Genomic DNA, 16,643 nt, shown 5'->3' with positions numbered 1-16,643 from the left:
TTGCTTAATTTAATTGTAAATTGACTGAAGTACGGAAATTCAAAACAGATGTTTCTTTAAGGGAATTAATTCAGTATCAATTCTGACCAGACAAATAAAACTTCTGCACAATTTCAGTCTTTACAGATTCATCTTCAAAGCGGAGTGGAGATTTTTTGGTATTCCTATTGGTTGCTTTACAGTTTTTCTGTCAAGTTTGGTTATGTGAATTATTCCAAAACATTTAACATCAGAGGCCATTGTGGGAGATCAATTTCAAAAAAGGAAATCCTTAACATGGTTTATTAGTTTGGTACTGTGGGAATCTTTGGGCAAATTTCAAGACAATCTAACATATTTCTGTATCCTCTTGATTTGTTCGAAGAGGAAACACCTGCATAAAACATAGTAAATTTTTGTTTCCATATGTTTGCAAAAATTTTAAGCCTTTTTGTGACAATATGTCAAGCTATGTCCACCCTCTGACCGCTAGAAATGGCAACCACCCATAGAAACACAGATACATCCTGCAGAGTCTCAGGAGACTCTTCCCAAAACCAAATTTCCTTGAACACTATCTAGCATAAGCACCAGACAGACCTTTGTTCCATCCTGATTGTTAGTAATTTTGAACTTTACAAGGAAATTGTTGATGATTTGTGACCGACTGTGAGGAGAAGAGGTTGCTCAAACCATAAGCCCTTATCTGTTCTAGCAGCATTTTTTTTTTTTTGGCCCTTCCTGGTCAGTTTTGTCTTCTTGCTCTAAAATTTGGGCTACTCTATGGCTCCCATCCAAGGACTCTTCTCCTTTTCCTCTTTCCTCATTCACAGTCTAGTTTTAAATGCAAACCAACTACAGAGATCTTCCTGCGCAACTAAAATCAGGAGATGATCATGCAACTGAAACTCAAGAACCAGGATGTTTTGTGGTGAAAACATTTTAGCAGTTTCTTATATTAACATGATATAATTGGCTATTCATACTTTAGCATACTAAAGAATTCAATCTGAAACACATTTCTGAAGATAACTCAAGTGTATTTTAGCATTTTACAAAATTTTTCCTTGAAAATTTCAGTTTAAACTGTAATGCTGTAAAATCTGTTTTAAACATGAAAGCTCTGCACTTCTGATCACCATTAGGATCAACTTTTAAAACTCGTGTTCACCATAATACTCAGAACTTTGGGATAAGTTGATTTCCTAGCTCTAAAATGATGAGGTATTTAGTAACCACTAAACTATCAAGGTGATTGAGTAATATTACTGGAATGTTTAATTTACAGAGTTTATATACTTTCTCCTTCATTTTACATGTGATATAGAGTTGTATAGAGATGTTTTAGTTGAGAATTTTGCAAAGGAAAAAGAAGGAACAAAGCCTCGGTGTGAAAAAAATTAACAAAACAAAACAAAAAAAAAAAACAAAAACTGGCGAACTGCCATTAGGACGAATATTATGTTTAAATTTCTTTGTTCTGGTATGTGGTCATTTCGATTTGAGCTGAGTACATCAAAACTATTTAGCACTCTAAACAGCTAATAGAGACTTACCTGAGGATAATTAACCAAATATAGCCTTTAGCTATCAATCTTGGGTATGAATAACGAGTTCCACTGAGTTTGAAGAGAGGAAGGCCACTACAGAAAGGTCTGTTTTCGAAAGTGAAGTGTACAGTACCATCATCTTGTGTTTATTTGCTTCCGAGATTTCCTGGGTTAGAGAGTCAACAAGCTAAATTAATGATTACGATCGATCATAAGTATAAAGCTTACAATTCAATGCCTGTTTACAAACTCCCTGTCGATGTTTGTTGAGACGTAATTAATTTGTCGATAACATGAAGTGACGCTTCACCGAAATTAAAATATTGCCACGAGCTTTCGAAAAGAATTCGCAAAAGAGAGCTTACAAACAGGCAATAACCAAATAATTACAAGTTCTAACTATCACGAGGAACTCATTGCTCTGTCTGAAGTAGTTTCAGAATATTTGAGGAGAAGAGTCCTCATGGAGGTCAACGCCACAAGCTAAACCGAGACATACTCTTCACGTCATCAATAGTAATGCTTTTGGAAATAAGGAACAACAACTTCGAGCTTAATCACTCAATCACGAAATCCCTTTCTCTGAAAAAGAGAAACTGGTCGAGATCTGAGCCGGGCACAACCACACGTACAGTTGAATATCAGGGTTTGAGTCCTTTCAAAAATGGAAATGCATTTTCAGCAAAAAGTTCGGACATAGTAGTTCTACCTGTCTTAAACACGCTTGGAGGAGATAATGCCGTTTCTTAAGTAACCACCAAGCAGAATTTGAACTCAGAATTGTCAAAATGAACTTCGAAGTTTTTTCGCAGAAAAGTACTCACGAACACATCCAAAGGCACGTTTACACCAATGAAATTACGAACCAAATAATCCGCCTGTACTCTGTGTTGGCAAGGCAAGCGACGAAAATAACCCTCTAAACCTTAGATTAAATATTTACTTTTAAAACAGTTTGTTCATCACAAACCTTCGGAAGGAATACCGCGTACTGAGCGAGTTATTCCTCCCCGCATCTTGGTACCAACAACCAGCCATCTTAGATCTCTTTTCAAAATAACTCGGGTCATGTGACCTCAGGCCCATGTGCCCGACTGTAGTCTGAGGGGCGGAGCCTTTTGGAGGGAACTGATTGACGGATTTTATCATTTACGTAAGTAATCAAAAATGAAAATGATACATAATAACCGAAACCAGACGACAAAAAAATAACAATTATACTCTGTAATGTTTTTATAAAACTCCTATTAGGGCTTTTTTCTCTCCATCAATTTTCAAGGGGTGAAGAGAGAGGGAAAAAGGTGTAGCCGGTGTTCTTTTTCAGGGGTATGCTTTAGCTCGATACATTCTTCGCTGTTGGTTACTAAAAAAGAGAAATCAGAAATCCTTCAGAGGGGTTACACTCCATAAAACAGTCAAATGATAGGCAGACCTTTGCTATTTCGGGGGCAAGAGGGGCATGATTGTAGAGCATCCTTGTCATTTTCTCTAAATGACCAATAAAAAAAGAGGGTTTAATCTCACTCTGTGAAAACAAAAACAAAATATTTCGTTTGATCAGGGGACCACAATCTAAATTTCAATAAATGTATTGTTGTTTTTATCTTTCAGGAATTATGAAAGGAGGGACAAAAAAATATTTAAAAAAAGAAACTTAAATATAACGTGATGCTAAGACAATTCGCCATGATCTTTTCCTGCCTTTGGTGCAGAAAGAGATATTTGGTTGTCACACCTTAATACTGTTTTTGGTTTCTTGTTTATTGATCTTCAAACTTTAATTTGGCATTGATAAGTGATACAATTACATTTGAAAATAAACAAACTGTTTCTTGATCTCTAATTAATATCTATAAAGGAGAGCAATTTAGTTATCGTAAAATTAGATCATATTGAAGAAAATTCTATGGCTAAAGAGTGGATGTACTGAAGTGAAGTCTAATGCTATCATTACTTTCTTCACAAATGTAAATTAGTAAGGACAGTTAAAAAGTATAAATGTAGATCTAAGAAATCCCAGTTACACCGTCATTAATGCTTGAGAAAAAAAGGGATTTGAAATAAGTTAACTTTTTTTTTAGCCTTAAACAGAAGTACCGATGTTCTCTTCTTCATGATTTTTTTGAGAATGAGATGCCAGATTCAGCTGCAAGGGTCACTTTTGAATACAAGATGACAAGGCTCTTACACTCCTTCTTAGCCTGAACTACCAACATCCTAACTAAGATGTTCTTTCAAAACACTTGTTTAAATACTTCAAAATTATGAATTAAGGAAAAAAAGAGAGGAAAGAAAGGCTTCTTAACAAGCATGTATTTCAATTTCACTTAATTCTCATTTATAAGCTCCACTATCAAACTAAATGATGACATACTAAATGTAGCTCATGATTAAATGTGTTTCCTTTAACTTGCCCCATAGTTTTGACCTTATTTAAAATGGAGAAAAGTGTAGCTTGTGTAGTAGGTGCTAGACAAGAGTGCAAGCAACATACCACAAGAGAGCAAACACAAGACTTATACACACAACCTCTAGCTGGTGTGTCAGCTTAAATCACTTTAACACTTCCTACTACATTAAGCACCTACTACCAAAGCCAGTGACTTCACTTGTTTAAATAGAAATTATGGCTGTTGGTATAAACTGTCCAAGAGACCTGTCAGATGAGCTTATCCCCTAATATGCTGACTTCAACAAACCATTTTGACTAAAAAACCAACCAGGTCAAGGATATGTTTTGCTTACTGTGAGGAGGAAAACACATCTTTCATAAGTTCAAGAAAAAAGATGGGATGCAAAGAAGCCATTAGTGTTTGGGTGGTTACTGATTGATAATAGAGAGACTATTTTCAACAATACATGTAAACTCTATTGGCTATGTAATCAATGCCAGTTCCTCAAATAACTTGTAACCTTAACATTTACATATTTTTAAACAAAATAGAGAACACTTTCTCAAGTACCACAGTATGGTATTCAAAAAACAGGCATTACTGGTTAGCTTTATTTACTTGTCTTTTTCTAAGTGACATCCCACTAATAAGTAACAAATTATCTTAAGCTGGCTTGTATCTTTGGTTTATTTTTACTATTCTGACACCATGAGGTAACTTATACAAGCTGAACCAAAACATATCAAGAAACCTTAAGCTGCAGTATACTATTGTTAATATTTGTAGCACAAGAATGGAAATAAATTGTCCTTAAAAATCATTACAAGAACCTGATATTCCAATATTTTCCATTTTTTCAATTTTGAGCAGATTATTTTGACCCTCTTTTACTTCTACGGTACAATTCCATTTCGACTTTGTACTGAGCATTAACCCTTAACTCTGATGAGTGATCAAGATTGAACTTCTCCTTACAATATCCAAACAATGTCATGCAGACAAGTAATGAGAATAAAGAAAAATATCAATAAGATTTTGAGTTGATCCAATACCAAATTCTCCAAATTAACATTATAGGAGCTTTATGGCAGACAATAATGAGTTCTTGGGAGTGAAAGAGGTAAAATCGGTCATCAAACCCACGGATATTATAATAAAAATGCACAATCCAGAAAAGATGAAATTTCATCCACATGTAATTCATGTCCATTTGTAAAATGTTTCAAAGACAACTGCTGTCATACACAGTCATGAGCAGTTTCCTTGTGTTTTATCCATGTGTTTCAAAACTAACAGGTCCTTTTGCCTCTCTTGTTTCTTATGTAAAAACCTTGTACATTAAAATCCTGGAGTTCAGATGCGCAATTCAGAACTGAAAACATGATTCGACATACAGAAAAATTTGGCAGTTATTTTCCAGTGTTTAAGGCCTGCTCTGGTCAACTAAATGTAAGGATTGATACCAGATACATAATGTAACATATTGCCACTAACATCAAAAAGTTTTACAACACAGAACAAAAGTTGTGCTGCAAGTGGAAAGATACATCTCAAGAGAGACACAAGGGTCATCCCATAAAATCCATACCTCAGAATGCAGACATTAATTTTGATATGCACTTAGCAGTTCAGTTGTGGCACTGAGCAAGAACAAGACCAAAGCTGGTTAAATTCCTAATAAAACTTCTACTATAAGAAAATAATGTGATCTCTTTCTCACACAGTATCATCATTTTTTTACCTGACCCATCATTTCAAATACACATATTTTGGACACAGTTACTGTCATATTAACTATGATAGAGCAAATTCTTGCTTGCAGAACTTTACAACATCCTACAATAATGTACAACGGAAGATTCCTTTGGATTGTTTATTTTGTTGTGTCACGCTAATCGTTGAAGTTGCTTGTGGACTTGTTTGCTCCTACAAACCAAAACATAACAACAATCACACTTATGGTTGCCATTGCAGTGCAAAATAAAAGTTTGAAATAAATTAAATTAAAAACACAACTGGTTATAAGGTCAAGGTAATTCATTGACACCTAAATTCTACTGATTGTGTAAAACAAACTTACAAGTTTTTTGTCCATTTTTAGTTTTATATCTCTCGCAAGCGTAAAAAAGGCCTACAGAAATAAAAGCAGTTAATATCATTGTTAGCAACAATTGTAATACAAATACTGCTCAGAGAATAACTAGCATCTTCTAAATTTGATTACTTAGAGATTACAAAATAATTACATTTGATCTGCCACAAAGTTGATTATGTAAATTGGCCACTGTAAAGAGTTTCTAAAGCTAATGTTTTCATTGTCAAACCTTTATCAAAAGTGGAAAGTTAAAGGCATTGAAGAAAATTTTCAAATGGATAGTTTACAGTTTGAAATTTTATAATTTTTTAAGTGGTTGATTTCTGTAAGAACTTTTTGGTGGTTAAGATAGTTACTGTGAGGACTTGGAAACAGTCTTTAACTTTTTAAAGGTCCTCTGTGGTGTGCAGAGCAGACTATTACATTTTTAGAATGTAAATTTGCCCTTTGTAGAAAATACAATTACATTGACATACCTCTTCTACATTGATACTAGCTTTTGCACTTGTCTCCATGAATTTTATTCCATATTCTGTGGCCAACTAAAAATGAGAGAACAAAATAAAATTCAACAGAGCCTAGAAAAAATGTGTAGCTACATATAAACTGTGTCCAAAAATCATCTACACTAGGAAGCAGGAAAGGGAACTACATAAATTTAATTTAGTACAATGGACCAGTCTCTAGTAAAGTACACTGTAACTTTCAGAGTGGTCACTTTAAGGAAATTATCCCAAATATTTCTGTTGAAAACTTGCTACTGGCTGCCAGCAGTAACCTGTGTTTAACTTGACCTGACTTGTATTGAGAACCAAGGGGATAAGTTTCTAAAGCAACTGTGGTGCTGCATCGGTGACAGAGTGTAACAGGGTAATTTAGTATTATCAAATCAGTTGATAACATAAATTAGCCACCATAAGAAGTTTATAAGCTGATATTTCCAGCGTTAGCACTTCATTATTTGCTCTGGCATAGAACTGATGTTCAAAACATCAGCCAATAAACTCAGTTAATATTACCAAATTTCCTTGTATTTAGAACACTGTACAAACATGTTTACCTGGGTTCCTCTTTCTTTAGAGACTAATCTTCTATCCTCCATATCACATTTGTTTCCCAGAACCATTTTTTCAACATCAGAAGATGCATGCTGAAAAATCAATCCACAGACTTGGTTTGCAAAGTACAAACAATAAAGAAAATTCTACAATAAAACTAAAACAGCTACAGTTAATTAAAAAATACATTACGATACAAATAGCAAAACAAACTAACCTCTTCAATATTTCTGATCCAGTTCTTGATATTCTCAAAAGATTTGTCATTGGTAATATCATAAACGAGCATGATTCCCTAAAAATTGATAAGTAAATGAAGAAAGATTTGAACTAGTGTTCATAGAATAACTGATACAAGGAAAGGTGAGCATTCCTCTTACCATAGCACCGCGATAGTATGCAGTGGTGATAGTTCGGAACCTTTCCTGTCCAGCGGTGTCCCTGAAAGTCAAGGAAATATGCAACAAAATAATCAATAATAATGCCTCAAAGGAAATAATTTTGTCAAGCCTATGAGCAGACCTTAAAACAATAGACAGTTCAAAGACCATCACATTTTCAAAAAGGTAATTGATATTAAATAACAATTCTTGTGCTTCAAGAAGTCAGATTTCAAAACTGTGTTTTTTAAGGCAAAAGTACAATGTAGATCTTGGGATACTTTCCACAACATGCTTAAGGATGCACTTCTAATCAATAGTTTTGCTTTCTTACTGTATTAGTTTCCCTTTCCATTCCTACTGTTTTTCAAAATGTATTATACATATTAAAGGATTTAAATTATTTATATCAATAAAACACCAAACTTTTAATTTTATCACTAATCTCTAGAATATTCTAGAGACATTTGCAAAATTTCAAGTATCCTTAGTTTCCTAAACAAACATTGCAACAAAACACAGAGAGTGTCCATCACAGACTTCAGTGCTCCAAGCAACAGATGGCCTCTATTCAAGCTTAACCTCCTCCATGGTATCCCCAATTATTATTAGATGTGTTTGGTGACAAAACAAACACAGAAATATTGCATTGCGATCAATAATATGAACCACTGTAGCAGTTCACGGATTAACCTAAGATTTAGAGACTAACAAAATTTCCTTTACCATACTTAATTTTTGGAGCTTAATAACACACACACACACAAACAAAAACAAAGGACTATCTTACAACAGCCCCTGAAATTTTTGACAACCCCCTTACCAGAAAGTGAATGGAGAATTTTAAGGGTTTTGAAGAAAATGGTAGCACATCAAGCCGGGCCTTTGAGGGAATATGCATTAAATTTTTGACCCCAAGGAGTAACTCCTCAGAATATTGCCCCTGAATCATACATCAGGGTCACAGGAAAAAAAAGAAATAATCACCAAATAAAAAGTATTTGATGGTTACGCAAATTCTCCTTGTTTGCAGCTTAAGGAAAGTATAGAGAACAGCTCTGGAGAATATGAATTCTGACGTTAGGGTGTAAAGGGTTAAGAGAGCTCCTACTTTATATTTGAATCACATAGTCTAGATACATGCAAGAGAGGTCATAAATACAAGTTTTTATAAATTGCCTTGGAATAAAAAAATTTATACATGCATGTATGTTTTGCCACATGCTTGTCTGGCAGTTATATTACTATCACATGCTTCTTACACCAGGGGACAAAAATAAATTGTGACTAATGGAGTGTTGCCACAACAAAAATGCAGATCAAAATCGATTGAAGTCTGATCATGATTTATTTAAAACAAAGTGGAAAAGACTCCGTTGAGTTCAACTTAATTTAAATTTTTTTAAATTTTCTAGCAACATTCACAGATCAAAAGAAAAAAACTGAAAATTCATGACTGCCTCTCCCACTTCTGAAGAAGTCTTTGAACTCTATGCAATGTGTGTTAGCGAACGAGATTAATCTGCAACAAACCAATTTTGCACATCTTTCTAATCAATAGTTGACAATAGACTGAATTTACATTAATTACTAGGCGAATATGAAGGGACCGTAGAATCGATGTGTGAAATAATGATTTGAAGCAAGTCCAAAATCGGTATTGCAAATTGGTCTCGGTATTCAAAAATGATGCCCAGTTTCTAAATACCGGTTTACCGTTTCACGTAATTAAAAACCATGGTGTAGCTAGCATGAAAAATCGATAAGGAAATGAACAATGGCTTCAATTCTGCCTTGGAATTTCTGCGAAGTAGAGGACGCAACGGAGTGACGAGGATCAAATAATTTACTTGCCCTTGCAGAATAATCACTCACCATATCTGAAGCTTTATCTTCTTGCCATCTAATTCTATTGTCCTTATTTTAAAGTCGATGCCTGAAACCACACAAAAACACTCTTAAATTCGTTGTATTCAGGAGGCCTGTAAGGGAGAATCCAATAAAATTCCATAGCAATCGCCACTCAGTGTTGCAAGGTTTTACGAATTATGTTCACCCACCTATGGTGGATATAAACGTTGAATTGAAGGCATCCTCAGAAAATCGGAACAGCACACACGTCTTTCCAACACCTGAATCTCCAATCAGTAATAACTTAAAGAGAAAATCATACGTCTTAGCCATTCCAGTACAACGATGAAGCTAACTGCTGATCTCTTCCGACTTTCCGACTGTTGAACTGGGCAGGCGTGGCAAAGAGACCCCGACTGCGCAGACGTAATAGACACGCAATGAGTAGCCAGGCCATATACAGAAGCGTGAAAACCTGGCGCGAGTTCCCAGGCTCTTCGCTTCGTCATTCCGGCTTCCTTCGTACCAGACACTTCCGTTATCGATTCCATGTAAACTCTCTCAAATATATAAACAACATTATGGGTGAGAAAGATTATGAAGCAACTTACAAAATTCTTATCCTGGGAGACAGCGGTGTTGGTAAAACCTGCCTGATCTTTAGATTCATTGAGGATGTATTTTCTGATTCCTATATCTCAACAATCGGTACGTTGTTTATACAGGTCTTACTTCATTTTCCGCAATCGATCGTGCTCTTTCGCAGTTTTTGTTGCGTAAACCTTTACATGCTTAATTTTTAAGGCTATGATTTCCACTCTGCAGCTCAAGTGTACTTAAAACACACTCCAAATAATTTACTTAGTGTAATATTGGCGTTCTAAGCCCCTAATCAATATAAAATACATCATTGTTTTAGGGAAATGGTATATTGTAGTAGCTGGTTTGCATCAGCACAAGTAACCAAGATGGTTTATATTACTTGGGGTTGAAGCTCCAACACGATGATATTAATTGGGTCAAAATTAACTACTTTTCTTGAGCGCTGCTATTCTTTACTCATTGAATGATGTAAACTTATCGGAGCATAATTTTGTTAAACGTCTCAACTAAGCAGTTTAAGTTCGTATTGGACACAAGTATGGTCTTGTTTGCTACTGTTTGATTGATGAAATTATTTTGATATATGACAGTCTTTCGAAACTAGATTCCACTTTCATAGCGACTACCTTTTTTTTCTTGGAAAATCGAGCCCCTTAATCATCATCATTTACATAACATGCCACAAACAAAATAATATGATTAATTTTTAAGACTGAGAATGCAAACAATATAACTGAACTTCTTGTAAAAAATTATGAACGTTAATTTTTTTCTTCTTCGCTACAGGTATCGACTGTAGAAGCCGAGTTGTTGATTTAGATGGTACAAGAATACGACTTCAAATATGGTATGTTCAAGAAAACTTTGGAATCTCTTTTTAAAACTGCTATCTTATCTACTTGTACAATTAAATTTTCCCTGAAAGAGCTTGGGTTTTACAAATATTTATAATTTATCTGTAATATAGGCAAATTTTAGAAACACACAAACAGTTCATAAAGAACAAGGATTCATGATTTTTAAATTTCCACTTTTTTTAGCTTTTACTGGTAAATTTCCTGAACCAACAAGTACATAAAGAGACAAATTATAATTTTCAAAAAAAAAAACACAAAATGATGGCATAAGATACCAAATTTTTATTCAAATCTATGCTTTCTGACAAAGCAAATAAGCTAATCTTTACAAATGTTAATAATTAAAGATTGGGCAATAATCTATCATCTGTTTATTTATCTTCATGAAGCCTTTATAACATTGTATGTATTGTTTTGTGAGGCTAATGACCATTACCTTGGCCCATGCAGAAGTACCCTTTACTTATTTTGATTTTCAAGGTAAACAGTCAAGCTGGAAATTTCCCTGGAACTGTATTGCATGCTTTTAATTTCTGGCTACTGTCAGTGACAATATTTTTTGTTATGAGCTGTCCAGATATGCATATACTGTATTAATTTATCATTCACTAAATCAGTGTCAAAGGGTGACAGAGGGTACCCTCTATGTGTTCTTTGAAAGTTTATTTTTTCCAATGTTATCAGGTGTTTTGTCTCAAAAATTGTTTTAGTTCCTTTTTTGTTTTTGCTGATAAAGGGACACAGCTGGTCAGGAGAGATTCAGAACACTTACTAGTGCATATTACAGGGGAGCAATGGTACTAATTAAAATTTTTTGTAATACTTATAAGCATATGTAATAACATAATTTCAAGTGTACTTGGTGTTAATAAGCACTGGTAAATGTTTTGAAGACAACAAAATTGGTGAATAATTTTCATGAAAAAACATCGCAGGAAGTCAAGACAAACAAATTTTTTAATATGTGGGCATGCTATTTGTAATTTGCATTCGTGTTACAACTTTATACTGGTGTTAAATGATGAGAATGCATTCATTTTCAGCCAATTAGAAGCACATAATTTTTTCATATACATTTATTATCCATGAAATAAATATGGTGTTTTCCATCAAAATTCAGCCATGGAAATCTGGTTAGAGCCTGAAGAATGATCTGCTTTCTGATTATATTTGAGGCCTCTACATTTTGATAGATAGATACAAATCCTTTCCTGTAGTAAAAAAAAATCATACATTCAATATGATCATGCCTTTTCAATTTCAGGGAATTATTTTAGTTTATGATATAACTACTGAGGACTCATTTAAACACATATCACAGTGGTTACAGAACATTCAAGATGTAAGTAAAATTTTTCTGCACCTTCTCCTAGTGCCTTTTTCTTTTGTTTATCAGTCAAAACATTTAGACATCAAATTTCCATTGATGGTGACCTCTCTATATAGAGTGCCTCTCCACAACACCCAGGATTCTTTGTCCTTATGCTATCAGTGTCTGCCAATTAATACTTTTCACCCCTTTCCAAACCTTGGCACATGGCCCTTGACAAATACCATAGATGTTACTCTCTATTATGGCCTGTTGGTCCTTTTGTAAGGTAGTCAAACATATGTGTACTTCAACAATTGTTAGATTTGCATTCAAAATATTTCTTAAAATCAACTGAAATTTAAACCAAGTACTGTAAATCCTAGTTACTAGCAATAAAGATCCTAGGGCAACTTTCTCAGGTTCTTGGAACTGCCTTAGAAGATCCACAGGGCTTAAAATTCACCATGATCATTGCACATAAGTGTAACTTATTGAACATTCCTATCATAGCCCTATGCAGGAAGTTTGTCACCATGGACCTTGTTAAAAGCTTAGCTTGGCACAATTTTCCTATAGCTCTGTGGTAGAGCATTCGAAGTACTTATGAGAAGGTCATAGCTTTGACTCTTGTTGGGAAAACTCAGATTTTCTTCCTCAACGTATGCCAGTGTGACATTCACAGAACATCTTCTTTCAAGATCCACTTTATTCACACAAAACTCATTTCTACTTTTATCTGTATGATGAATTTATAACAACAAATGATAAACAATAAAAATGTTTTGCATAACAATGAATACCTGATCACATTTTTTTATGTATTTCTGTTAAGAATGCTTCACCAGATGTCTGCAAAGTTCTAGTGGGTAACAAACTGGATGCTGAAGATGAAAGAGTCATAGAGACCAGCAGGGGAAAATCAGTAAGATGAACAATGAAACTTAGGCCTTACTTAGTTGTCTTACTTAGACAACTTTACAGAGCACTTATATGGAGTTGTGAGTTGTGGCAGCTCTCTCCCTCCACCATTCTCTATTGTTACAGTTAGGCAAGTTTTATATTTGACTGTCTCATCTGGGGCAGGTGAGCCCAGCCCAGGTGTTTATATGAGAAAAAGTTGGCTTTCTTGGATTTTGGTGCCATTTCCTGGGTCAGACTTTTCAACAACCTGAAAGAAAGTCATCATCAGAGTCAAGGGAGGAGTTTGTCATTTGAGTGTTTTAAAATTATTAAAATAATTTTTGTTCATGAAACAGATAACCAGTCTTCCTGTGGTCCAGACTGCTGTGATGCAAAAGCAAATTTTTGTTGAATCCTGAAATAATAAAAACGTAATAACCAAATAAAAAGATGGGACAATTCTAGGTTGAACTAATAATCAGAGGAAGTTACTGCATGAGATCTACACAGCCACTGGCTATCCCCTGATGAGTAGTTTTACCTATGGCATTTTTGGTTTATACATTTTGTAAGTCAAATTAAAGGGATGAAAAATGTTTTTTTTCAGGAGACTGAAGGCCATGAACTAGAATTTTTTGAAACCAGCGCACGGACAGGGCAAGGTGTTACAGAGGTGAGAATAAATTTGAGAATATACTTATTTATTTTCTTGAAACTTTTCGTTTCCTTTTATACCCTCGCCATTAGTGGCAAAGTGAGCATCCTCTAGGTTCCTATTTTCAGAGGAACCGTGGGAAAAAAGTATGGGGAAAAAAAAAACTTTATTCAGTTTTGGATATGAAAGTGATGTTACAACACTCTTTCAACCCAAAAACGATTATGTCCACAAAGGCTAACAGGCAAGAAGTTAGTGTAAGATCTACCTGCGTCCCTGTTTAGTTCCTTTGAATCATATTGCAACTTTTTTCTATTATAATATTTTTTTTCTCTGTTGCTACCTTAAGATCTCTTCCAAACAAACTAACTCTTTCTAAGGCGTGATCCACTCGCCAACACCGGAAATTCATGGAAGGACAACGGAAACGAAACTTCAAAGGATACACGAAAAGCCTCCAAATGCATTTAGCGCATGGAGGTTAAATATTTGTCTCGTAGTTTTATTCGTTTTAGTTTTGGAGAAGCCTATTCAAGGCGCTCCTTTCGAAAACATGGAGCGGAATAATTAACGGCGCCTGATCATTAGCAGAATGAAACCGAGGGAGATCTCGGACGGGTCACCCGACCCAAGCCTCCTTCGTTTTTTCACTACTCCGCCACCATCGCGCCGTTTTACTATCACGCTTCGTTTTACTACTTGAACGCCTAGAACAGGCTAGTTTTTAAACTGAAAGGACGTCGACGGTTGTTTTCATTTTAGGCGTTTATGGCTGTAGCAAGACAGATTAAAGTATCAAGAGAAAGACGGGTTAGTAGTGATTACAATTTATGAATTACGTATGGTGTGAGACGCATAGGGTCAGTGCGCTGGTCCCCGGGGCAAGAGGCCGGGTTTCGAGACCTAACCGATTGATTTTACTGTGTCAGCAGGACAGTACCCATTTCTCAGAATGAGTGAATGTACTTAGGTGTACGACAGTATGGCAAAATGGCTTCGTAAGGTCGTTCGAATTGGCGTTTTTATTTTGAAATAGCAATTGATTCTCTGATGGATCGTTTCTAACCAAAGTTTCGTCTGTTCCTTGAATATGCGTGAAAATGGTATCAAAAGTGCCCCAACAAGCTGTGATCCTTTTTTTTTTTTACAAATTTATGATTACTATGATTTTTAGCTGTTTGTGCCTGAAACTTTAATTCGATTAGAGCTGTACTTGATATTGAGAAATTCGTACCGTGTGATCAGAGCTAAAAAAAACGATTTCAACTTATTGAGAAATAATTGGGCATATTTCTTTCTTTCCTGTTTTTTTCTGTCTTTGTTTCTTTTCTTCCATTTTGAAGAGAGAAAGGAGAGAGGTCTCCAAGGGGTCTGCCACTAATAATGGATTATACTCGTCTCAAGTCTTAGTGTGGGCAGAGAAACGCGTGTCTTGCAGCGCTAATAGGAGCCTGTTTTGTTATCGATCTATCAAAGAAGTTGCATTTTGAGCTTTCTAAAATTACCTTTGTCACTTCTTGCTTTCTAGAATGCCATGCCCACCACCCAAGATGGATTTAACCCTGGGATTGGATCAGAAGAACCTGAAAATTCTCAGCCCGGCGCTTGCTGCAGTTCATGAATTGAAAAACTTGTTATTAAGGCTATTGAATGGACGCCGAGATATGTTTAAATTACTCTGTGGAATTGAATGTTGTGGTTAAACTTGCTAAATTATCGTCTATAGTCACTGGTTTATCGCTTCTGGTGAAGAGCTATGTATTGCAAGTAATGATGGGTCTCGTTTACTGACTGAAGATTTTGCATGAGAATTATAGAGTTTTAACCCAATTTTCTTCACTGATTACCTTAAAACCGCAACCAAAGGAATGCTATGTGCTCCCCTGAACAAACGGATTTATCAATAACCAAGAAGAATTCAGTTTAGATGTAAATAAACCGTCTCGAGGCGGGGATAATGCGACTCACAAAGTAACGTGGTAGACCCACCACAACTTTCGTATGAAACAAAACCAAAGAGATCCCGTATCACTTGAAAATTTCAATTGATAACGTTATTAAAGGCGTATTATAGGGATAGTTTCGCAAGGTTTGGTAGAATGGAACTTTGTCGTTTTGTCTGCGTCCTGGACGATTTTGACGTCAACAAATTACATTTTCAACAATAATGATGAAAATTGAAGTCAATCTTCTTACCCTTTAAGATTCGACTCTAGGGGTTCATCTGTTTCTATAGTCCGTTAGCTTCAAGTTTCGAGACATAAAAATCCTTATTAGTCAATAATGTGGAATCTAGCCTTATGATCGTGGTCGACATTTTGGATCACACAAGATGTCAATTATACATAATGTAAAGCTTAAGTCTTGCCAACACATAAGATATTTGTAGGGTTTGTAAATTTTATAACCTGCTGTCAAATGACTGTTAAAAAACCAAAACCAATGTAAACACAAAAGCAAATATAATCATAACAAAGGTTTGCGTCATCATTAGCCAATAAGGATCCAAAGTGAAACAGCAAACTACTAAAAGCGCGGGAAAACACAGGCGACCAAGTAACGATTGGTTTTGTTGTGTCTGCTTAGTTTTAAGGCATAGCGCGAGTTTTCGAGACCAATCACAGGCGTAAAGAAGTAAAGGAAAACCAAACAAATCCCGGATTCCTTTCGACACTCAACTGATTACTCTAATAATACAACCAGACATGTCATGACTCCCAATTTCAATTTCAGACTCACTGAAGAGCATTTTCGAAAGCTTGTCTCTCAATAGATGAATTTACAGTTTAGACGCAAGTGACATAATGGTACACATCCCTAATAGCTGTAAAGTAAGTAAAGTAAGGCTCTGTAATTTGTATAGTTTTGTTCCCACATATGTATGCATTTAAGAATTAAACATCCTTGAACACCTGTATCCGGTCTGTTTTCATGTCACTCAAGGACTTTTTAATCGTTAAAGATCTCTTTTTTTTAACCCAGAAAAGTTGGAAATTTGTATTCTCCGTCG

The 16,643-nt window shown here is 35.2% G+C and overlaps 3 protein-coding genes across 3 annotated transcripts in view; 1 reads left to right on the top strand and 2 right to left on the bottom strand.

Moving 5' to 3' along the window:
• LOC131772543 (cold shock domain-containing protein E1) overlaps positions 1-2,610 on the bottom strand; it is a 15,385-nt gene extending 12,775 nt beyond the window's left edge. Inside the window, exons 1-2 of the mRNA XM_059088474.2 lie at positions 2,500-2,610; positions 1,536-1,695 (exon numbers count right to left, since the gene is read on the bottom strand). The gene's annotated coding sequence lies outside the window, so the exon portion shown is untranslated. The remainder of the gene's footprint in view (positions 1-1,535; positions 1,696-2,499) is intronic.
• A 659-nt stretch (positions 2,611-3,269) lies between these two features.
• Positions 3,270-9,699, bottom strand: LOC131772468 (ras-related protein Rab-8A). Its single transcript, XM_059088362.2, has 8 exons — positions 9,516-9,699; positions 9,331-9,391; positions 7,456-7,516; positions 7,293-7,370; positions 7,078-7,167; positions 6,494-6,559; positions 6,003-6,053; positions 3,270-5,848 (listed from the first exon to the last, which is right to left on the bottom strand). The coding sequence occupies exons 1-8, from the start codon at positions 9,637-9,639 to the stop codon at positions 5,759-5,761; spliced, it is 621 nt and encodes a 206-aa protein (XP_058944345.1). The 5' UTR covers positions 9,640-9,699; the 3' UTR covers positions 3,270-5,758.
• Positions 9,700-9,826: 127 nt separating this feature from the next.
• On the top strand, positions 9,827-16,550 carry LOC131772483 (ras-related protein Rab-13). Its single transcript, XM_059088385.2, has 8 exons — positions 9,827-10,014; positions 10,696-10,756; positions 11,503-11,563; positions 12,031-12,108; positions 12,911-13,000; positions 13,586-13,651; positions 14,396-14,443; positions 15,162-16,550. The coding sequence occupies exons 1-8, from the start codon at positions 9,888-9,890 to the stop codon at positions 15,252-15,254; spliced, it is 624 nt and encodes a 207-aa protein (XP_058944368.1). The 5' UTR covers positions 9,827-9,887; the 3' UTR covers positions 15,255-16,550.
• The last annotated feature ends 93 nt before the right edge of the window (positions 16,551-16,643 follow it).

This window comes from Pocillopora verrucosa, chromosome 1 (genome assembly GCF_036669915.1).
Source record: "Pocillopora verrucosa isolate sample1 chromosome 1, ASM3666991v2, whole genome shotgun sequence".
Taxonomy (NCBI): Eukaryota; Metazoa; Cnidaria; class Anthozoa; order Scleractinia; family Pocilloporidae; genus Pocillopora; species Pocillopora verrucosa.
Note: the sequence above shows the minus strand (reverse complement) of the source record. Positions and strands in the feature narration are given on the sequence as shown.

Coding starts and splice junctions, on each gene's coding strand:
- LOC131772468 (XM_059088362.2), bottom strand. CDS start 9,639: ATGGCTAAGACGTATGATTTTCTCTTTAAGTTATTACTGATTGGAGAT. Junction 7,517..9,330: donor AAGATAAAGCTTCAGATATG/GTGAGTGATTAT, acceptor CTTGACTTTCAG/GGACACCGCTGGACAGGAAA. Junction 6,054..6,493: donor CTAGTATCAATGTAGAAGAG/GTATGTCAATGT, acceptor TTATTTCTGTAG/GCCTTTTTTACGCTTGCGAG.
- LOC131772483 (XM_059088385.2), top strand. CDS start 9,888: ATGGGTGAGAAAGATTATGAAGCAACTTACAAAATTCTTATCCTGGGA. Junction 12,109..12,910: donor GGTTACAGAACATTCAAGAT/GTAAGTAAAATT, acceptor ATTTCTGTTAAG/AATGCTTCACCAGATGTCTG. Junction 14,444..15,161: donor AAGTATCAAGAGAAAGACGG/GTTAGTAGTGAT, acceptor CTTGCTTTCTAG/AATGCCATGCCCACCACCCA.